Source organism: Salmo salar, chromosome 24, assembly GCF_965601325.2.
Source record: "Salmo salar chromosome 24, fSalSal1, whole genome shotgun sequence".
Classification (NCBI taxonomy): domain Eukaryota; kingdom Metazoa; phylum Chordata; class Actinopteri; order Salmoniformes; family Salmonidae; genus Salmo; species Salmo salar.
The window spans coordinates 24,888,599-24,913,159 of NC_138314.1; the positions used below are offsets into that span (position 1 = coordinate 24,888,599).

At 46.3% G+C, this 24,561-nt stretch overlaps 1 protein-coding gene across 4 annotated transcripts in view; it reads left to right on the forward strand.

Moving 5' to 3' along the window:
* The window catches only part of LOC106585524 (adhesion G-protein coupled receptor D1), a 69,886-nt gene that overhangs the window by 26,376 nt on the left and 18,949 nt on the right, over positions 1 to 24,561 (forward strand). For all 4 annotated transcript variants that reach the window (XM_014171828.3, XM_014171830.3, XM_014171827.3 and 1 more), the window contains 2 exons: positions 14,429 to 14,502; positions 16,850 to 16,973. In XM_014171828.3, the coding sequence (XP_014027303.1) occupies positions 14,429 to 14,502; positions 16,850 to 16,973 (198 nt within the window). The remainder of the gene's footprint in view (positions 1 to 14,428; positions 14,503 to 16,849; positions 16,974 to 24,561) is intronic.

Sequence of the window (24,561 nt, forward strand, 5' to 3'; positions counted from 1 at the left end):
TGGCCAATATAAAGCAAAGCAGTGTGACACAAACAACAACACAGAGTTACACATGGAATAAACAAAACATACAGTCAATAACACAATATAAAAAAAAGTATATATACAGTGTGTGCAAATGAGGTTAGATAAGGGAGGTAAGGCAATAAACAGGCCATAGTGGCGAAATAATTACAATTTAGCAATTAAACACTGGTGATAGAGACTGGAGTGATAGATGTGCAGAAGATGAATGTGTAAGTAGAGATACTGAGGTGCAAAGGAGCAAAAAAGAACAGTATGGGGATGAGGTAGTTGGATGGGCTATTTACAGATGGGCTATGTACAGGTGCAGTGATCTGTGAGCTGCTCTGACAACTGTTGCTTAAAGTTAGTGAGGGAGATATGAGTCTCCAGCTTCAGTGATTTTTGCAATTCGTTCCAGTCATTGGCAGCAGAGAACTGGAATGAAAGACGGCCAAAGGAGGAATTGGCTTTGGGGATGACCAGTGAAATATACCTGCCGGAGCATGTGCTACGGGTGGGTGCTGCTATGGTGACCAGCGAACTGAGATAAGGCAGGGCTTTACCTAGCAAAGACTTATATATGACCTTGAGCCAGTGGGTTTGGCGACGAATATGAAGCGAGGGCCAGCCAACGAGAGCATACAGGTCGCAGTGGTGGGTAGTATATGGGGCTTTGGTGTCAAAACGGATGGCACTGTGATAGACTGCATCCAATTTGCTGAGTAGTGTTTTGGAGGCTATTTTGTAAATGACATCGCCGAAGTCATGGATCGGTAGGATAGTCAGTTTTACGAGAGTATGTTTGGCAGCATGAGTGAAGGATGCTTTGTTGCGAAATAGGAAGCCGATTCTAGATTTAATTTTGGATTGGAGATGCTTAATGTGAGTCTGGAAGGAGAGTTTAGTCTAACCAGACACCTAGGTATTTGTAGATGTCCACATATTCTAAGTCAGAACCGTCCAAAGTAGTGATGCTGGACGGGCGGGCAGGTGCTAGTAGCGATTGGTTGAAGAGCATGCATTTAGTTTTACTTGCATTTAAGAGCAGTTGGAGGCCACGGAAGGAGAGTTGTATGGTATTGAACTCGTCTGGAGGTTAGTTACAGTGGGGGGAAAAAGTATTTGATCCCCTGCTGATTTTGTACGTTTGCCCACTGACAAAGAAAGGATCAGTCTATAATTTTAATTGTAGGTTTATTTGAACAGTGAGAGACAGAATAACAACAAAAATATCCAGAAAAACGCATTGATTTGCATTTTAATGAGGGAAATAAGTATTTGATCCCCTCTCAATCAGAAAGATTTCTGGCTCCCAGGTGTCTTTTATACAGGTAGCGAGCTGAGATTAGGAGCACACTCTTAAAGGGAGTGGTCCTAACTGCAGCTTGTTACCTGTATAAAAGACACCTGTCCACAGAAGCAATCAATCAATCAGATTCCAAACTCTCCACAATGGCCAAGACCAAAGAGCTCTCCAAGGATGTCAGGGACAAGATTGTAGACCTACACAAGGCTGGAATGGGCTACAAGACCATCGCCAAACAGCTTGGTGAGAAGGTGACAACATTTAGTGCGATTATTCGCAAATGGAAGAAACACAAAAGAACTGTCAATATCCCTCGGCCTGGGGCTCCATGCAAGATTTCACTTCGTGGAGTTGCAATGATCATGAGAATGGTGAGGAATCAGCCCAGAACAACACGGGAGGATCTTGTCAATGATCTCAAGGCAGCTGGGACCATAGTCACCAAGAAAACAATTGGTAACACACTACGCCGTGAAGGACTGAAATCCTGCAGCACCCGCAAGGTCCGCCTGCTCAAGAATACATATACATGCCCGTCTGAAGTTTGCCAATGAACATCTGAATGACTCAGAGGACAACTGGTGAAAGTGTTGTGGTCAGATGAGACGAAAATGGAGCTCTTTGACATCAACTCAACTCGCCGTGTTTAGAGGTGGAGGAATGCTGCCTATGACCCCAAGAACACCATCTCCACCATCAAACATGGAGGTGGAAACATTATGCTTTGGGGGTGTTTTTCTGCTAAGGGGACAGGACAACTTCACCGCATCAAAGGGACGATGGACGGGGCAATGTACCATCAAATCTTGGGTGAGAACCTCCTTCCCTCAGCCAGGGCATTGAAAATGGGTCGTGGATGGGTATTCTAGTATGACAGTGACCCAAAACACACGGCCAAGGCAACAAAGGAGTGGCTCAAGAAGAAGCACATTAAGGTCTCCAGACCTTAATCCCATAGAAAATCTGTGGAGGGAGCTGAAGGTTCGAGTTGCCAAACGTCAGCCTCGAAACCTTAATGACTTGGAGAAGATCTGCAAAGAGGAGTGGGACAAAATCCCTCCTGAGATGTGTGCAAACCTGGTGGCCAACTACAAGAAGCGTCTGACCTCTGTGATTGCCAACGAGGGTTTTGCCACCAAGTACTAAGTCATGTTTTGCAGAGGGGTCAAATACTTATTTCCCTCATTAAAATGCAAATCATTTTATAACATTTTTGACATGCGTTTTTCAGGATTTTTTTGTTGTTATTCTGTCTCTCACTGTTCAAATAAACCTACTATTAAAATTATAGACTGATCATTTCTTTGTAAATGGGCAAACGTACAAAATCAGCAGGGGATCAAATCGTTTTTTCCCCCACTGAAACACAGTGTCCAAAGAAGGGCCAGAAGTATACAGAATGGTATCGTCTGAGTAGAGGTGGATCAGAGAATCGCCAGCAGCAAGAGCGACATCATTGATGTATACAGAGAAAAGAGTTGGCCCGAGAATTGAACCCTGTGGCATCCCCATAGAGACTGCCAGAGGTCCGGACCACAGGCCCACTGATTTGACACACTGACCTCTGTCTGAGAAGTAGTTGGTGAACCAGGCGAGGCAGTCATTTAAGAAACCAAGGCTGTTGAGTCTGCCGATAAGAATGTGGTGATTGACAGAGTCGGAAGCCTTGCCCAGGTCTATGAATACAGCTGCACAGTATTGTCTCTTATCGATGGAGGTTATGATATCGTTTAGGACCTTGAGCGTGGCTTAGGTGCACCCATGACCAGCTCGGAAACCAGATTGCATAGCGGAGAAGGTGCGGTGGTGTTTGAAATGGTTGGTGATCTGTTTGTTAACTTGGATTTCGAAGACCTTAGAAAGGCAGGGTAGGATAGATATAGGTCTGTAGCAGTTTGGGTCTAGAGTGTCTCCCCTTTGAAGAGGGGTTTGACCGCGGCAGCTTTCCAATCTTTGGGGATCTCAGACGATACGAAAGAGAGGTTGAACAGATTAGTAATAGGGGTTGCAACAATTTCGGCTGATAATTTAAGAAAGAGAGGATTCAGATTGTCTGGTCCAGCTGATTTGTAGGGGTCCAGATTTTGCAGCTCTTTCAAAACATCAGCTATCTGGATTTGGGTGAAGAAGAAATGGGGGAGGCTTGGGCAAGTTGCTGGGGGGGGGGGGGTACAGGGCTGTTGACCGGGGTAGGGGTGGCCAGGTGGAAAGCATGGCCAGCCGTAGAAAAATGCTTATTGAAATTCTCAATTATCGTGGATTTATCGGTGGTGACGGTGTTTCCTAGCCTCAGTGCAGTGGGCAGCTGGGAGGAAGTGCTCTTATTCTCCATGGACTTTACAGTGTCCCAGGACTTTTTGGAGTTTGTGCTGCAGGATGCAAATTTCTGTTTGAAAAAGCTAGCCTTTGCTTTCCTAACTGCCTATGTATATTGGTTCCTAACTTCCCTGAAAAGTTGCATATCGCGGGGGCTATTCGATTCTAATTCAGTACGCCACAGGACGTTTTTGTGCTGGTCAAGGGCAGTCAGGTCTGGAGTGAACCAAGGGCTATATCTGTTCCTGGTTCAACATTTTTTGAATGGGGCATGCTTATTTAAGACAGATTATTTCACTTATAATCCACTGTATCACAATATTTCAGGAGTTTACATACACTAAATTAACTGTGCCTTTAAACAGCTTGGGAAATTCCAGAAAATGATGTCATGGCTTCATAAGCTTCTGATAGGGTAATTGGCATCATTTGAGTCAATTGGAGGTGTACCTGTGGATGTATTTCAAGGCCTACCTTCAAACTCAATGCCTCTTTGCTTGACAGAATGGGAAAATCAAAAGAAATCAGCCAAGACCTCAGAAAAAAGAATTGTAGACCTCCACATGTCTTATTCATCCTTGGGAGGACATTCCAAACGCCTGAAGGTACCACGTTCATCTGTACAAACAATAGTACGCAAGTATAAACACATGGAACCACGCAGCCGTCATACCACTCAGGAAGGAGACGCGTTCTGTCTCCTAGAGATAAACGTACTTTGGTGCGAAAAGTGCAAATCAATCCCAGAACAACAGCAAAGGACCTTGTGAAGATGCTGGAGGAAACAGGTACAAAAGTATCTATATCCACAGTAAAACAAGTCCTATATCGACCTTACCTGAAAGGCCGCTCAGCAAGGAAGAAGCCACTGCTCCAAAACCGCCATTAAAAAAGCCAGACTACGGTTTGCAACTGCACATGGGGACAAAGATTGTACTTTTTAGAGAAAGGTCCTCTGGTCTGATGAAACAAAAATAGAACTGTTTGGCCATAATGACCATCGTTATGTTTGGAGGAGAAAGGGGGAGGCTTGCAAGCCGAAGAACACCATCCCAACCGCGAAGCACGGGGGTGGCAGCATCATGTTGCATTGGTGCTGTGCTGCAGGAGGCATTATTTTATAGTATGAAGATTACAACTGTACAAAGCTGAATTAAATAGAAAGGATATTTTCTCCAAACGATTTAAGGGAGTGCAAACATGCGGCTATTCTGTGTTGGGCGGTTAACAAAGAAATAGGTACTCCTATATCCTTAATTTAGTCACAAAAAAACATACAGCCATTTTCCAGCCAAAGAGAGGAGTCACAAAAAGCAGAAATAGAGATAAAAATTAATCACTAACCTTTGATGATCTTCATCAGATGGCACTCATAGGACTTCATGTTACACAATACATGTATGTTTTGTTCGATAAAGTTCATATTTATATCCAAAAATCTCACTTTACATTGGCGCGTTATGTTCAGTAATGTTTTGCCTCTAAAACATCCAGTGATTTTGCAGGGAACCACATCAATTTACAGAAATACTCATCATAAACTTTGATATAAGATACAAGTGTTTTACATAGAATTAAAGATACACTTCTCCTTAATGCAACCGCTGTGTCAGATTTAAAAAAAGCTTTACAGCAAAAGCACACCATGCGATAATCTGAGTACAGCGCTCAGGCACCAAAACAAGCCATACAGATACCCGCCATGTTGTGGAGTCAACAAAAGTCATAAATAGCATTATAAATATTCACTTACCTTTGATGATCTTCATCGGAATGCACTCCCAGGAATCACAGTTACACAATAAATGTTCGTTTTTTTTTGTTCGCGCGTTTAGTTCACTATGCCAAATGCAGAAGGCGCATGCACTAAGTCTAGGCAAAAAGTCAAAAAAGTTGCATTACAGTTTGTAGAAACATGTCCAACGATGTATAGAATCAATCTTTAGGATGTTTTTATCATAAATCTTCAATAATATTCCAACCGGACAATTCCTTTGTCTTTAGAAATGAAAAGGAACTCGGCTCGCTCTCATGGCCACGTGTGTGACTGAGCTCATGGCATTTTTCCAGACACCTGGTTGAAACAGCTCTTATTCTCTCCCCATTCACAGTAGAAGCATGAAACAACGTTCTAAAGACTGTTGACATCTAGTGGAAGCCTTAGGAAGTGCAATATGACCCCACGGACACTGTATATTGGATAGGCAATCACTTGAAAAACTTCAAACCTCAGATTTCCCACTTCCTGGTTGGATTTTTCTCAGGTTTTTGCCTGTCATATGAGTTCTGTTATACTCACAGACATCCTTCAAACAGTTTTAGAAACTTCAGAGTGTTTTCTATCCAAATCTAATAACATGCATATCCTAGCTTCTGGGCCTGAGTAGCAGGCAGTGTACTCTGGGCACCTTATTCATCGAAGCTACTCAATACTGCCCCCAGAACCCAAAGAAGTTAATGTGCTTAATTTAAAGAAGATATTTGGCCACTTTAGTTGTAATACAAACCTTATAAAAACATATAGGCCTATGGGCTAGGCTGCATGAGGTGTGTGACTACGATTAGAACATGTTGCAAAAAACAAGCATTGTTTCTTGCCTTATGCCGGGCATCATTCACAAGTGATAGGCTAATATTGTCACCCATCAGACTATTCTTGATTTTATCTTGTCTTTACATATGCTAAATAATATATCTGTGAAATTCGTTTTGATTTAGAATGGACCATTATCATGCACCTGTCTCGAAACAAGAGCAGGGGAAAAAAAACATGTCGTCTCTGCCCTTAAATAGTGAATGGAGGACGCTTTTCCCGTGGTTCATTTTCATGCCAGCCAGGTAGGCTATACTCCTGTTGTAAAGATAAGCATTGTGCTTAATAGTTGCTTAATATTAGGAAAGTTGAGAAATAAATATTGTAGGCTTAGCCTATAGAAAGCTGATGCGTTCCTCCTCTTTTTAATAGAGGCCATCACTCGGTTTTCTAGCACAAATGTTGCGCAACATGAGCTCATGGGCTGTCTTGAAGTGTTTGATTCGACTTTCGATCACATTTGCATTGATGTCAGAGTGATTAGAGGGACAATAGAGTGCGGAGTACCAGGCAGTTAGCAAGTTTGGTAGACTACTAATGACCATCAGCAGCATCAGAGCTTGGAGAAGCCTAATTACCGTGACTAAACGGTCACATTGAATTTGATTGACTTCATGACTCGTGACCGCTGGTGTGGCAGTAATACGGTCACTGCAACAGCCCTAGGAGACACCTGAAAATAGCTGTGCAGTTGCCTGGTACTCAGCACTCCCCATCCAACCTGACAGAGCTTGAGAGGATCTGCAGAGAGGAATGGGAGAAAATCCCCAAATGTAGGTGTGCCAAGCTTGTAGCATCATACCGAAGAAGACTCGAGGCTGTAATTACTGCCAAAGGTGCTTCAACAAAGTACTGAGCAAAGGGTCTGAATACTTAAGTAAATGTAATATTTCTTTTTTTTGCTTTGTCATTATGTGGTATTGTGTGTAGATTGGTGAGGGGAAAAAAACCATTTAATCCATTTTAGAATAAGGCTGTAACGTAACAAAATGTGGAAAAAGTCAAGGGATCTGAATACTTTCCGAATGCACTGTATATTTAGAAGTTGCATACCTCACACATCACTTTTTGTCTGTAACCATAACCAGAAAAGAGGTAAATATGCTATTACTGGTCTGTTGTGAGCCTGAGGATAGATTCAGCCCAAAAGTGACTGACTATTTTTGGAATTTTTATGTCTTTGGGAGCTGGTGGATATTTCACCTTCCAAACTAGGAGAGAGGGAAACTGCTCAAACAGTATGTGGAAGACCTTTCCCGTCATTGTTCACTCCGCTCTTTACTGTCTGTCTAACTCCACTCCAAAAATGGCCTCCTGTGGCGTGCTTCCACTGCTCAGGGGTAGCTAAATGATTTGTGATTGAGCCTTCTGCTTTCCCAAAGGTTTTAGCCAGCGAGAGGAGAGAGAGAGAGAGACATCTAGTCTGATTAATGTCTCAGAAGGGGAATTGTGTCAGCAGCACTATAGTACTATCAGCTCCCCCACATTTCACCGTCCTGGTCATGGTGCCATGGTAACAACAGGTCTTGTGTATTAGTAACACTGTAGTAGAACAGCAGTCACTTACTGTCAGGTCTCGAACACAACAGTAGACACCGTTGACCATTTACCTCACATGGAAGACGCCTGTTTTATGAGCAGAAAAATAAAAACAATGTCATGAACTCTATTGCTGTGAATGCCTAAAACTATAGGTAATTCATTGACGCTGTCACCAGTCGTAATGATCCATAAGGACTTTGTCTTATGGCTATTAGCATCGGTCACAGGGGAGGCCAAACAGGTCTGAATGGCCAGTGAATCTGGCCTTGCACCTGTACGCTCAGACCCTCACCAAACATCTACTGAGGTCATTTCCTTCCAGAGCTAACTGGCCGTGCCGTATTAGTCCGGTCCAAGGTGACGCCACGCCAGTCAATAGGGTTCTGGGGAGCGGCTCCGATACGGAGTGAAAGTGTTATCGGGTCTCTCGGAGGCCTGTGAGCTTTCTCACGCCATTCTGCACTAGTGCTGATTGGGCCCTGGCTCCAGCTGTGATTTATTAGTCCTGTCCGACGTGGGTCTGGCGTGGGAGGACCAGAGGAGAGGGGGCACTGGGGTCTGTAGTTAAACATTAATACATACATAAAAAACCTGCCCCCCCCCTCCCCATCCCTCTCCCCATTCTCCTCTTCACTCAAGCATCACACTGACGGTATGAGGTGAAGAAATGGAAAGAGTGATTTCACGAGGAATGCCGGTGTTGTTCAGTGTCAAAATTTAAAGGATAGAAAAAAGGTTTTGACAAGCTGGACTTGAGTTTACGGGCTAATAAAGCTGTGTGTTGGAGAGGCGGCAGCGGCTACATGAGAGGGACTGTGGGCAGCGGAGGAATGGAGAGGGAGTAGTGTAGGAGCGGTGGTGGCCGCTGTCTCTCCCAGAATTGACCCACACATTCATAGTGTACTACAGCAGGCCCTTTTAGCAGGTACTGGAATGAAAGGGCTAGAATGAATGTTCTATTTCATATTGACTTTGTTTTATATATCTTGCTTTTGCCTTATAATTGATCACATTTTTATCCATCTACTGTATGACGTTTTAAAACAAAAGGGGATGAGATAATGAGGGAGTGTTTCTTTGGAGGGGAGAGCAGGCTAGTGATTGCAAGTCTAGTAGACTTTCAGGAGCTTCCAAGTAAGGCTGGAATGCTGAATAACTGTGGATTAATTAATCAAGAACTGGGAAAATATACCCACCAAAACCTTTAGGAACCCTGATACCCAATATTTTTTAAACAAGTAAGCCAAAGCTGCTATCAGTTGTCTCTGCCACTATAATAAGCAGTCTTTATTGCCAGAGTATTTTTATAACTCAGTACACACCCAATCCAAACCCTGTGGGTGAGTATCTATCTATCTATCTATCTATCTATCTATCTATCTATCTATCTATCTATCTATCTATCTATCTATCTATCTATCTATCTATCTATCTATCTATCTATCTATCTATCTATCTATCTATCTATCTATCTATCTATCTATCTATCTATCTATCTATCATCTATCAATCTATCTATCTATCTATCTATCTATCTATCTATCTATCTATCTATCTATCTATCTATCTATCTATCTATCTATCTATCTATCTATCTATCTATCTATCTATCTATCTATCTATCTATCTATCTATCTATCTATCTATCTATCTATCTATCTATCTATCTATCTATCTATCTATCTATCTATCTATCTATCTATCTATCTATCTATCTATCTATCTATCTATCTATCTATCTATCTATCTATCTATCTATCTATCTATCTATCTATCTATCTATCTATCTATCTATCTATCTCACCAACTTACACATTTGGGCCAGCTCGCTGATCAATCGCAGATGGAGGTCTGGCCATTGCTATCCTTCTCTTGCCAGGAGCTTTGCATTAAGGGTCTCTCTCTCTCCCCCGCCTCACTTTCTTTCTCCCTTGCTCTGTTCCCCTTTCCCAGAGTTACTCAGATGGGACTTCCTTTCAATTTCCTGGTGCAAAAGAGAAAGTGATGGTTTGGCACATACTGTTAAGTAACATTACCCCATATTCACACAACTTGTCATTTGTAAAAGTAAAGCTTGTTAGAATCCAATTCCTAGTATCTTGAGACACTTGCTAGAAATTCAACAACGTGCCATAATATTTTGCAACCAAGGATATTTCAATATAACTTGAGTGATCTTGTTAGACTTCCAGATCTCGGCATCCCGCCCTATCAAAATAAAATGGCAACTTCACTTTTCTTCACACCCTTCACACTTATCAACACTTACATAGTTGTTTTGTGTGTCTACCTTAGAGGCTCAGCCCAGACCACAGCTGCAAGCCTTACATTTCCCCTGACATCATGACCTCACTCTGCTCTGTGCCAGTTGTGTTGTCCAGTGCTGCTCAGATGGATTCTCCACATGCTCTAAATTAGTTGGTGTGTCTGTCACCATGGACCTTCATAGCAACATTACCTGTTCATTAAGCCCAAACTGTGCTGGGGTTAGCTTAGACCAATCATTTTAAAGTGGGTCCCAGTCTGAAAGGATCTCATATCAGATCTCAGATCAGTGATGTGTCACTGTGATACTAACCTGCTATGCTGTGGTCCATTTGGCCTGCTGGACTGGATAGTGTTTCACTACACCTCTGTGTGCCTGTCCCAGAGATAAAGTGTTTCCTTTTATGGCTAATTTCAGCTACTAAATGTTTCTGTGGAGATATGCATATGTTTGCATTTTCTACATGTTATTTAGTGGAACCAGACACAGAGTTCTGTCTCCTGATTAATCAAACAATAAGGCAACAAAGGAAATGAATTCATGTTTTTCAGTGGAATGGTGTCACTGATGCAGACAGTCGTGCTGTTAGACTAATTTTCAGTGGTGAAGACTGCATCTGTCCCACACCACACACCTCAGAGTAATCCTACATTATACCCTGTCTTTCCATGTCCTCAGTAAGAATGCTACAGTATGTCGGGAAATCGAAAATATATGTTTTGTGCGGGTGGGCTAGCTGTTAATGATAAGCTTATGCCACTCATCCCCGCGGCACAACACTCCCTCCGAATCTCCCCCAAATGTTGTTATGCAACACGCTGCCACATCATAGGCATGCAGTCATGTCATGATAGGCACTGGTCTCTCATTGATTGAGATGTAGTGGGTTGACAGACACAGTGAAGGCACTGACTGCTTACTTCACGACTGATTCAATGGTCACTTTGTCACTCATTCTCTGCCTCCCTCTGGCAGTCAGTCTCTCATTCTCTTCCTCTTTCCCTCAATCCACCGTTTTTTCCCTCTGACTGTCTCTCTGTCTCTGTCTTTCTCTCTGTTGTCTGCTCTCTGTCTCTTCCTCATATGAGGTTTGAAGTGATTTCCAAGGCTCATTTTGCTGGCCCTCTGTTGTTAATAAAGTGCTGGAGCGGAGCTCTCTTCCCTGGCAGACAGTGAGGCCGCAGGGCACCAGGGAGAGACGGAGAGGCCGCAGGGCACCAGGGAGAGACGGGGAGGGAGCAGGGCACCAGGGAGAGACGGGGAGGGAGCAGGGCACCAGGGAGAGACGGGGAGGGAGCAGGGCACCAGGGAGAGACGGGGAGGGAGCAGGGCACCAGGGAGAGACGGGGAGGGAGCAGGGCACCAGGGAGAGACGGGGAGGGAGCAGGGCACCAGGGAGAGACGGGGAGGGAGCAGGGCACCAGGGAGAGACGGGGAGGGAGCAGGGCACCAGGGAGAGACGGGGAGGGAGCAGGGCACCAGGGAGAGATGGGGAGGGAGCAGGGAGACGGGGAGGGAGCAGGGCACCAGGGAGAGACGGGGAGGGAGCAGGGAGAGACGGGGAGGGAGCAGGGCACCAGGGAGAGACGGGGAGGGAGCAGGGAGAGACGGGGAGGGAGCAGGGCACCAGGGAGAGACGGGGAGGGAGCAGGGAGACGGGGAGGGAGCAGGGCACCGGGGAGAGACGGGGAGGGAGCAGGGCACCAGGGAGAGACGGGGAGGGAGCAGGGAGAGACGGGGAGGGAGCAGGGCACCAGGGAGAGACGGGGAGGGAGCAGGGCACCAGGGAGAGACGGGGAGGGAGCAGGGCACCAGGGAGAGACGGGGAGGGAGCAGGGCACCAGGGAGAGACGGGGAGGGAGCAGGGCACCAGGGAGAGACGGGGAGGGAGCAGGGAGAGACGGGGAGGGAACAGGGCGCCAGGGAGAGACGGGGAGGGAGCAGGGCACCAGGGAGAGATGGGGAGGGAGCAGGGAGACGGGGAGGGAGCAGGGCACCAGGAGAGACGGGGAGGGAGCAGGGAGAGACGGGGAGGGAGCAGGGAGAGACGGGGAGGGAACAGGGCGCCAGGGAGAGACGGGGAGGGAGCAGGGAGACGGGGAGGGAGCAGGGCACCAGGGAGAGATGGGGAGGGAGCAGGGAGACGGGGAGGGAGCAGGGCACCAGGAGAGACGGGGAGGGAGCAGGGAGAGACGGGGAGGGAGCAGGGCACCAGGGAGAGACGGGGAGGGAACAGGGCGCCAGGGAGAGACGGGGAGGGAGCAGGGCACCAGGGAGAGACGGGGAGGGAGCAGGGCACCAGGGAGAGACGGGGAGGGAGCAGGGAGACGGGGAGGGAGCAGGGCACCAGGGAGAGATGGGGAGGGAGCAGTGGCAGGCACACAGACCAGATCACATCTCTCTCTCTCTCTGCATTCTAAATACAGGGGAGAGACTCTCAGCTTCACATCACTCGCTCATTCCCCATGGGCTCAGAAATGATATGGGCTCAGAAACGCCCCACTGGATATGTCACAACAACCACTGTGTCACCACGGAGACATTGTGGCTGAATAATACCACTTCTCACATCTGCGACTGTCCATTTTGTCAGTGTGCTCTTCAACATGTGTCTGGTCGGAGTGTGTAACATTTTCCCTCTCTGTATTCACTCAATATGGAAAATGAGTCCTCCGTCCCCTCTGTAACATAATAGCATCATCAAAGTTTCAGCGATAGTAGAGAACAAATGTTCCAGAGTAAAGGGATGCCTGATGGCAGTGTGTAATTGTTCTTTCTCTTCCTGGGCTGTGAATGGATCCTAGTTGTACCTCACTCTCCCATCTGCTTCTATTTACTCCTGACAAGAACCAGTGAGTTATTAAACCCCATATGCCCTGTAAACTCACCCAGAGGGTCTTTAGCACCTTGTCAAAGACAGACGTTGCCCATGCTGATGGGGTGCATGTGTGCTGCTCTATGGAACACACTGTCCTATCTGTACATATCCCTAGCGCAATGTTTAGGTGAGCAACACACTGAATTTGGGCCATATCTAACATAATATTAAGCAGACAGCCTATGGTAGGGCCAGGAAACAGACACATGCACAAGACATCGAGCCTCACTGTCAGCTTCACTCTCCCTCTCACTCACTTTTTCCAGAAGGTCCATCTCAACATACTCTGATATAATTTCTCCATTAAGGCCCAGGGAATAAGGAGAGGTGGGTCTGCTGTAGATGTTACACCACGCCAGCCTATGAAAGTTTTGCTTTGTGTTGAGGAAAGATTGGACAGAGTGTTAAGTTGAACCTGAAACCATGGCCAGGCCCTAATTACCACATTCCTACTCCTTCAACCATTAGCTCACTGTCTCTGGGGACTCCAAATTTGATTTAAGGAATTACATGGAAAAAGTGAGTTATAATAAAATAAAATGCTTTAAGACAGTAAGGAGTCTCACACAATACAATAATCACCTTTGCTGTGCGGCTGAGCCGTTGTTAAGCTCTAGCTAGTTACTCTGATGTCTTCTTTAGATGTTTATTGTGTTCTCAGCACGAGTGGAGAGAGCATTGTTATTTGATTTCACAAAACAAAAAGCAAATAGGTGGTTCATTCTTCCAAATTCAAAAGAGATTGCTATTTTTGGAGCGCATTGAGCCAGCTCTAATGGTCTTGTTAAGCTTATGGATGAAGGGGAAGCCAACTGGAGTCACGGAAAGCCAGCTGGAGAGAGCTGCTCATTTCCAAAGGGTTCCATACCACTGTCATGATGATTACAGTAACATGCATTTTCCTAACAGGTTGCTCTGGGTTATGGGGGTAAACAAACACTAGTGTGGCCATCACACAGACTACTAATACAATCAAGTCAATTATTTTCTATTTAACCTTTATTTTACCCGGTTGTCCCATTGATAAAACAACCATTTATTCAAGGAAGATCTTGAATTGTGTTTCTTCAAGTTAATTTCTGTTTAGAAATATAAGATGAGGTCTTCTTTGGCATTATATTGTGATGAGAAAATTGCCACAGGGATATCAAAATGTCACATGCCTACGCTCTTAGGGGGGGGAAAAAGGTTCTATCTAGAACCAAAAAGTCCACAAAGAACCACTTTTGGTTTCATGTAGAACCCTTTCCACAGAGGGTTTTATATGGAACACAAAAAATTCTACCTGGAACCAACCTTCTGGGCAGAACTTGGTTTCCACGTCATTCCAATGAAATTATGTTGAATCAACATTTGTGGTTAGTGGGAAAAGGGTTCTACCTGGAACCAAAAGGGTAATCCTATGGGGACAGCCACATAACCCTTATAGAACCCTTGTTTCTAAGTGTACCTCACAATAGAGGTTTGGGAAGTAGCCTAGAGCGGTAACCGTGAAATTATGACCTTGCTTTCTTTTTTCAGAACAGGGATCAGCAGGGTCAAGCCTTAAACCAGAGCAACAAAGTGTTCCTCTACTGTGCCTTCCTCGACTACAGGTTGGTTTACATATTCACACTAAGATATGGCTAGAGCTATGTTAATGAAATTGTGACGTAACAGTACGGTATGTGGATATTAGGGAGTTAGGAATCCCAAGGAGAAGATTGTGTTGCCATAGGCTAAATGTATAAGGAGCTTTACTATAATGTGTCCTATAAATAGGAAAACATATAGTCTAGTCTTGAGTATGAATCATAATCATATACATTACATCCATGATGCACAGAATCAATAGATTTGGCACAGTATATCTTGAAAGGGGGTGCAGCAACCTTCTGTAAAAACACTGACATTTGATTTAAAAACTATAAATCATTGTGAATTGTTAGTGTTTTATTTAGACTCATAATGCTTACTCTCCCCTTCCCCTTGTGCTTCATGAAAAACATTGAAATACTTAACAGCCCTCTTAAAAATGAAATTCAGCAAAACATATGTGTTTATGGGCCTCCCACATAACCTTTATACTTAAAATATAATCAGGCTTAGGGAGTGTGGATTGTAGATTTATCTTTACTGTTATGGTGACGTCTATATGTCACTGTGTGTGTCTCTGTCCTCTACCTGACTGGCTGTCTCCTGTGTCTCTGTCCTCTACCTGACTGGCTGTCTCCTGTGTCTCTGTCCTCTACCTGACTGGCTGTCTCCTGTGTTTCTGTCCTCTATCTGACTGGCTGTCTCCTGTGTCTCTGTCCTCTACCTGACTGGCTGTCTCCTGTGTCTCTGTCCTCTACTGGCTGTCTCCTGTGTCTCTGTCCTCTACCTGACTGGCTGTCTCCTGTGTCTCTGTCCTCTATCTGACTGGCTGTCTCCTGTGTCTCTGTCCTCTACCTGACTGGCTGTCTCCTGTGTCTCTGTCCTCTACCTGACTGGCTGTCTCCTGTGTCTCTGTCCTCTATCTGACTGGCTGTCTCCTGTGTCTCTGTCCTCTATCTGACTGGCTGTCTCCTGTGTCTCTGTCCTCTACCTGACTGGCTGTCTCCTGTGTCTCTGTCCTCTACCTGACTGGCTGTCTCCTGTGTCTCTGTCCTCTATCTGACTGGCTGTCTCCTGTGTCTCTGTCCTCTATCTGACTGGCTGTCTCCTGTGTCTCTGTCCTCTACTGGCTGTCTCCTGTGTCTCTGTCCTCTACCTGACTGGCTGTCTCCTGTGTCTCTGTCCTCTACTGGCTGTCTCCTGTGTCTCTGTCCTCTACTGGCTGTCTCCTGTGTCTCTGTCCTCTATCTGACTGGCTGTCTCCTGTGTCTCTGTCCTCTATCTGACTGGCTGTCTCCTGTGTCTCTGTCCTCTACCTGACTGGCTGTCTCCTGTGTCTCTGTCCTCTACCTGACTGGCTGTCTCCTGTGTCTCTGTCCTCTACTGGCTGTCTCCTGTGTCTCTGTCCTCTACTGGCTGTCTCCTGTGTCTCTGTCCTCTACCTGACTGGCTGTCTCCTGTGTCTCTGTCCTCTATCTGACTGGCTGTCTCCTGTGTCTCTGTCCTCTACCTGACTGGCTGTCTCCTGTGTCTCTGTCCTCTACTGGCTGTCTCCTGTGTCTCTGTCCTCTACCTGACTGGCTGTCTCCTGTGTCTCTGTCCTCTATCTGACTGGCTGTCTCCTGTGTCTCTGTCCTCTACTGGCTGTCTCCTGTGTCTCTGTCCTCTACCTGACTGGCTGTCTCCTGTGTCTCTGTCCTCTATCTGACTGGCTGTCTCCTGTGTCTCTGTCCTCTACCTGACTGGCTGTCTCCTGTGTCTCTGTCCTCTACCTGACTGGCTGTCTCCTGTGTCTCTGTCCTCTATCTGACTGGCTGTCTCCTGTGTCTCTGTCCTCTATCTGACTGGCTGTCTCCTGTGTCTCTGTCCTCTACCTGACTGGCTGTCTCCTGTGTCTCTGTCCTCTACCTGACTGGCTGTCTCCTGTGTCTCTGTCCTCTACCTGACTGGCTGTCTCCTGTGTCTCTGTCCTCTACCTGACTGGCTGTCTCCTGTGTCTCTGTCCTCTACCTGACTGGCTGTCTCCTGTGTCTCTGTCCTCTACCTGACTGGCTGTCTCCTGTGTCTCTGTCCTCTACTGGCTGTCTCCTGTGTCGCCGTCCTCTACCTGACTGGCTGTTTCCTGTGTCTCTGTCCTCTACCTGACTGGCTGTCTCCTGTGTCTCTGTCCTCTACCTGACTGGCTGTCTCCTGTGTCTCTGTCCTCTACCTGACTGGCTGTCTCCTGTGTCTCTGTCTGTCTGTCTGTCTGTCTGTCTGTCTGTCTGTCTGTCTGTCTGTCTGTCTGTCTGTCTGTCTGTCTGTCTGTCTGTCTGTCTGTCTGTCTGTCTGTCTGTCTGTCTGTCTGTCTGTCTGTCTGTCTGTCAGTTCAAAGGAGGGTGTTTGGTCCAATGAGGGCTGTGTGCGGTCCGAAGGGAACATGTCCTACTCGGTGTGTCTGTGTAATCATCTCACCAACTTCGCCATCCTCATGCAGGTGGTGCCCATGGAGGTAAGATCCCATCTCCTCTCCTCCACAACATGTCCCATGCAGACACTCGCTGTGTGTGTGTCCCTCTTTGTTCTTGTTTATCCATCAGTTCACCACAGTATGGGATTTATGTGTATTTGGACAGGGGTCTGTGGTTCACCACACAGTATCTTCCCCCTCCCCTTCCAGAGGTCCTGGTTCTGTTAGAGTTTTCAGCATTCCTCTCCTGTAGGTCATTTACAGGTCCAGAGTAATAATGTTGGTTTCACTTGTGCTTTAATAGGACATTGGTGCGGACTACCATAATGAGGTGTGGTCCTTTGGGCCTTGACATGAGGCAACGGTCCATGCTTCAAAAACCATCTATTCCCACAGTCTGTCTGGCTCAGGGATTCTCGTTCTATACCCTCTTTGTAATAGATATACAAACTACTGAACGAATTACATGTCAATATTATACCATGAAGGCCACAGTCTCCTTCTTGTTGTAAACCTGTACCCCAAACTTTTAAAGAAGCTCCTTCCAGATCACATCACAGTTTATCACCATTAGTGCATTGTTTTCTGCTAAATGAAAAAAATCTAACATGTTCCAGGCAAGTGAAGCAAGGTCTTTAACCCTCTGTTATCAAAAGGCCAGGAGCCTCATTTATCAATAATGCGTAGGCACAAATCTGTGCGTAAACCATGCGTGGGATCATTTCCACACAAGGTGTGAAATGTATCAATATGAGCGTTTGTTTGAGAGCTTGCATAAATGTATGCACAGCCATGACCATGCATACACAGTGCCACGTGGTGGAATAAGGGTACTGCTTGTCAAGCTTTGAATGGGGAAAATATGTTGAAAATGTGTGACATTGTGAGAGTAATAATTACATAATTCTTTCAATGTCATTGTATTTCCATTGTGAATTCATGCAACATATCTTGACAGGCTATATCATATATAGTCATTCGACCACATCAGTGCATTTGTTACAATAATATCCCATATAAAGTACAGTCATTTGTTAAATTAGAGGCACATGTGTAAGTGAAAGCATTGTTGAAATACTGGAAAAGATTGAGATAATGGGGAGAGATAATGGCACATTTAATGAGAGATGGCTGATCTTGCTCTGTTGGAAGATTTGGCACATGCTGCATTTCGCAGAGAGAAGGTTTTTAGCTATAGGTGGGGACTTTTTTTAAAGAAAGTACAGATTGGCTCGTCAGATATCGTTTCCCAAAAACAATCTTATTGGATTTTTGCGTGGATTTTAAGGCAAGTCGTCCAGGTCCTGAGGCAGCAAAGCATCCTCAAACCATCACACTACCACCACCATGCTTGACCGTTGATTTGAGGTTCTTACTGTGGAATGCAGTGTTTGGTTTTCGCTAAGCATAATCAAATCTTATTTGTCACATACACATGGTTAGCAGATGTTAATGCGAGTGTAGCGAAATGCTTGTGCTTCTAGTTCCGACCTTGCAGTAATATCTAACAAGTAATCTAACAATTCCACAACAACTTCCTTATACACATAAGTGTAATGGAATGAATATGTACATAAAAATATATGAATGAGTGATGGCCGAACGGCATAGGCAAGATGCAATAGATGGTATAGAGTACAGTATATATACTGCTCAAAAAAATAAAGGGAACACTTAAACAACACATCCTAGATCTGAATGAAAGAAATAATCTTATTAAATACTTATTTCTTTACATAGTTGAATGTGCTGACAACAAAAAATCACACAAAAATAATCAATGGAAATCCAATTTATCAACCCATGGAGGTCTGGATTTGGAGTCACACTCAAAATTAAAGTGGAAAACCCCACTACAGGCTGATCCAACTTTGATGTAATGTCCTTAAAACAAGTAAAAATGAGGCTCAGTAGTGTGTGTAGCCTCCACGTGCCTGTATGACCTCCCTACAACGCCTGGGCATGCTCCTGATGAGGTGGCAGATGGTCTCCTGAGGGATCTCCTCCCAGACCTGGACTAAAGCATCCGCCAACTCCTGGACAGTCTGTGGAGCAACGTGGCGTTGGTGGATGGAGCGAGACATGATGTCCCAGATGTGCTCAATTGGATTCAGGTCTGGGGAACGGGCGGGCCAGTCCATAGCATCAATGCCTTCCTCTTGCAGGAACTGCTGACACACTCCAGCCACATGAGGTCTAGCATTGTCTTGCATTAGGACGAACCCAGGGTCAACCGCACCAGCATATGGTCTCACAAGGGGTCTGAGGATCTCATCGCGGTACCTAATGGCAGTCAGGCTACCTCTGGCGAGCACATGGAGGGCTGTGCAGCCCCCCAAAGAAATGCCACCCCACACCATGACTGACCCACCGCCAAACCGGTCATGCTGGTGGATGTTGCAGGCAGCAGAACATTCTCCACGGCGTCTCCAGACTCTGTCACGTCTGTCACGTGCTCAGTGTGAACCTGCTTTCATCTGTGAAGAGCACAGGGCGCCAGTGGCGAATTTGCCAATGTTGGTGTTCTCTGGCAAATGCCAAACGTCCTGCACGGTGTTGGGCTGTAAGCACAACCCCCACCTGTGGACGTCGGGCCCTCATACCACCCTCATGGAGTCTGTTTCTGACCGTTTAAGCAGACACATGCACATTTGTGGCCTGCTGGAGGTCATTTTGCAGGGCTCTGGCAGTGCTCCTCCTGCTCCTGCTTGCACAAAGGCGGAGGTAGCGGTCCTGCTGCTGAGTTGTTGCCCTCCTACGGCCTCCTCCACATCCCCTGATGTACTGGCCTGTCTCCTGGTAGCGCCTCCATGCTCTGGACACTACGCTGACAGACACAGCAAACCTTCTTGCCACAGCTCGCATTGATGTGCCATCCTGGATGAGCTGCACTACCTGAGCCACTTGTGTGGGTTGTAGACTCCGTCTCATGCTACCACTAGAGTGAAAGCACCGCCAGCATTCAAAAGTGACCAAAACATCAGCCAGGGAGCATAGGAACTGAGAAGTGGTCTGTGGTCCCCACCTGCAGAACCACTCCTTTATTGGGGGTGTCTTGCTAATTGCCTATAATTTCCACCTGTTGTCTATTCCATTTGCACAACAGCATGTGAAATTTATTGTCAATCAGTGTTGCTTCCTAAGTGGACAGTTTGATTTCACAGAAGTGTGATTGACTTGGAGTTACATTGTGTTTAAGTGTTCCCTTTATTTTTTTGAGCAGTGTACATATGAGATGAGTAATGTAGGGTATGTAAACATTATATAAAGTGGCATTGCTTGAAGTGGCTAGTGATACATTTAGTTACATCAAATGGCAAGATGCAGTAGATGGTATAGCTGTCACGGCTGTTCGAAGGAGCGGACCAAAATGCAGCGTGGTCGTAGTTCCACATATTTATTAGACGTGAAACTGAATGCAATACATAAATAACAAACCGTGACGCAGAGAGGAAAACACACTACTCAAAAGATAATAACCCACAAACAGGAAGAGAAAAACCCCTACTTAAAAATGATCTCTAATCAGCTGCCTCCAATTAGAGATCAACCCCAAACAATCCCAACATTGAAATAGACAAACTAGAACTTAAACATAGAAATAGAAAACATAAAACAACCCAAAACACCCCCTGTCGCGCCCTGCTATAGAAAATTACATCTTACTAGGGTCAGGACATGACAGTACCCCCCCCCTCCCCAAAGGTGCAGACTCCGAATGCACACAAAAAACAAACAAGAAAACACAAAGGGAGGGTAGGGTGGGTGACTAATGTCTATGGCGGCGGCTCTGGTTCCGGGTGTAGTACCCCCACCGCCAGCTGATCCCCCGCTTCTGTATGTCGGGAGGAACCAGACCATGGATCGTCACCGGAGGCTTCGGACCGCCAACCGCCGCTGAAGACTCTGGGCTAAAGGCCACCGCTGAAGCCACTGGGCTGCAGACCACCGCTGGAGGCTCCGGGTTGAGGAGCGTCGCTGGAGGCTCTGGACTAGGGATGCGCACTGGAGGTCTGATGCGTGGGACTGGCATAGGTGGTGCCAGACTGGTAACACGCACCTCAGGGAGAGTGTGGGGAGCATGCACAGGACGTACTGGGATATGGAGGCGCACTGGAAGGAGAGTGCGGAGAGCAGGCACAGGACGTACTGGGCTATGGAGGTGCACTGGAGGGAGAGTGCGAGGAGCAGGAAATCAGTCTCACCGGACTGGGCAGGCGCACTGGAGGCCTGATGCGTGGAGCTGGTATAGAAGGCGCCAGACTAGTAACACGCACCTCAGGGCGAGTGTGGGGAGCAGGCACAGGACATACTGGGCTATGGAGGCGCACTGGAAGGAGAGTGCGGGGAGCAGGCACAGGACGTACTGGGCTATGGAGGCGCACTGGAGGGAGAGTGCGAGGAGCAGGAATCGGTCTCACTGGACTGGGGAGACGCACTAAGGGCCGAGTGCTCACAGCAGGCACTGGCTGTACCGGGTTATGGATGCGCACTGGAGGAAGAGTGCGAGGTGCAGGAACAGGACACCCCGGACTGGGCAGGCGCACTGGAGGCCTGATGCGTGGGGCTGGCATAGGAGGTGCCAGACTAATAACGCACCTCAGGGCGAGTGCGGGGAGCAGGAACAGGACACCTCGGACTGGGCAGGCGCACTGGAGGCCTGATGCGTGGGGCTGGCATAGGAGGCGCCAGACTAGTAACACGCACCTCAGGGCGAGTGCCGGGGAGCAGGAACAGGACACCCCGGACTGGGCAGGCGCACTGGAGGCCGGGTACGTGGGGCAGGCACAGGATATACTGGGCCATGGAGGCGCACTGGAGATCTCGACCGTAGAGCTGGCATAACCCGTTCTGGCTGGATGCTCAACCTAGCTCGACTAATGCAGGGCACAGATCGCACCGGCCTGTGAATGCGCACTGGCGATACAGTGCACATCACCGCATAGCTCGGTGCTTTCCTCGTCACCCGCTCCCCACGGTAAGCACGGGGAGTTGGCTCAGGTCTCCACCCTGACTCTGCCAAACTTCCCATGTGCCCCCCCAAAATATTTTTGGGGAATGCCTCGTGCTTCCTTCGTTGCTTTGCCTGTTGATCTCGTCGCTGTACTTCCCTCGCTGCTTCCACCTGTTCCCATGGGAGGCGATCCATTCCGGCCTGGGTTTCCTCCCACGTCCAGGATCCTTTTCCCTCCAGTATGTCCTCCCAAATCCATTTCTCCTGCTGCTCCATTCCACGCTGCTTGGTCCTTTTATGGTGGGTTATTCTGTCACAGCTGTTCGAAGGAGCGGACCAAAATGCAGCGTGTTCGTAGTTCCACATATTTATTAGACGTGAAACTGAATGCAATACATAAATAACTTGAAAAAACAACAAACCGTGACGCAGAGAGGAAAACACACTACTCAAAAGATAATAACCCACAAACAGGAAGAGAAAAGCCCCTACTTAAATATGATCTCTAATCAGAGGCAATGAGGATCAGCTGCCTCCAATTAGAGATCAATCCCAACACAGAAATAGACAAACTAGAACCTAAACATAGAAATAGAAAACATAGAACAACCCAAAACACCCCCTGTCACGCCCTGCCCTACTCTACTATAGAAAATGACATCTTACTAGGGTCAGGACGTGACAATAGCGTACAGTATATACATATGAGATGATTAATGTAGGGTATGTAAACATTATATAAAGTGGCATTGTTTAAAGTGGCTAGTGATAAATTGATTACATCAATTTTTCCATTATTAAAGTGGCTAGAGTTGAGTCAGTATGTTGTCAGCAGCCACTCAATGTTAGTGATGGCTGTTTAACAGTCTGATGGCCTTGAGATAGAAGCTGTTTTTCAGTCTCTTGGTCCCCGCTTTGATGCACCTGTACTGACCTTGCCTTCTGGATGATAGCGGGGTGCGGCCTGTCAGGAAGTCCGGGACCCAGTTGCACAGGGCGGGGTCGAGACCCAGGGTCTCAAGCTTAATGACGAGTTTGGAGGGTACTATGGTGTTAAATGCTGAGCTGTAATCGATGAACAGCATTCTTACATAGGTATTCCTCTTGTCCAGATGGGTTAGGGCAGTGTGCAGTGTGATGGCGATTGCGTCGTCTGTGGACCTATTGGGGCGGTAAGCAAATTGGAGTGGGTCTAGGGTGTCAGGTAGGGTGGCGGTGATATGATCCTTGACTAGTCTCTCAAAGCACTTCATGATGACGGAAGTGAGTGCTACAGGGCGGTAGTCATTTAGCTCAGTTACCTTAGCTTTCTTGGGAACAGGAACAATGGTGGCCCTCTTGAAGCATGTGGAAACTCTAGGAACTCTAGGAAGAATGTTCTATGGACAGATGATTCAAAAGTGTGAGTTTTTGGACGACATGGGTCCCATTATGCCTGGCGAAGACCAAACCCTGCATTCCACAGTGAGAACCTCATACCAACGGTCAAGCATGATGGTAACATTAGTAGTGTGATGGTTTGAGGATGCTTTGCTGCCTCAGAACATGGACGACTTTCCTTAATATAAGGAACCATGAATTCTGCTCTGTATCAGATAATTCTACAGGAGAAGGGCAGGCTATCTGACTGTGAGCTGAAGCACAGCTGGGTCATGCAGCAAGACAATAATCCAAAACACACAATCAAGTCTACATGAAAATGGCTAAAAAGCAACACATTTGAAGTTTTGGAGTAGCCTAGTCAAAGTCCATACCTAATCCCAATTGAGATGTTGTGGCAGGACTTGAAATGAGCAGTTAATGCTTGAAAACCCACAAATGTTGCTAAGTTACAGCAGTTCGGCATGGAAGAGTGGGACAACATTCCTCCACAGCGATGTGAGAGACTGATCAACAACTACAGGAAGCATTTGGTTGCAGTCATTGCAGCTAAATGTGGCACAACCAGTAAATTGAGTGTAAGGGGGAATTACTTTTTCACACAGGGGCATTGTGTGTTGCATGACTTTGTTAATGAAAAAAATTAAACAAATACGTAATTGTTGTTATTTGTTCACTCAGGTTCCCAACACCTAATATTAGGTTTTGGTTGAAGATTTGATAACAATCTGTATAAAAAAATATGCAAAAGTAGAGATTCGGTCTTGAACACATTAGTAGGGGGCAAATACTTTTTCACAGCACTGTATGTATGTGTGTGGCGTAAGGCTTGTTGTTGTTTTATTTAGCAGATGTTTTTTACAGACATTGAGATTTGATTCTCCATTAACTTTACCGTGCACCTTGTCATTAGGACAGTGGAGCAGTCACAGCGTTCCAGAATATTGATGAGTGGGATGTTCCCATCCAGCTGAGGGATAAAGCTGCTGCCCACTAATTAGGTAGTGACTGGAGGAAAGTATAGCATCAAGGAGACGACTGCTGCAATAGGCCTACATTACAGAGCAGAAAGGACGGTTTTCCTTTTCTATTTTGGCAATCCATTCAAGATGGATGGTTGGTCACCACACTCACAGGGTGAATATTCCTGGGGCCTCATTTATCAATATCTATAATTGCGAACGGGATTTAGAATGTTCATACGCACAAAAAAAGTGTGCTTTATCAAACAATCCCCTACTAGCATCAATCATATACACACTGGTAGTTGATACCATTACCGATTGTTCTCAGTGC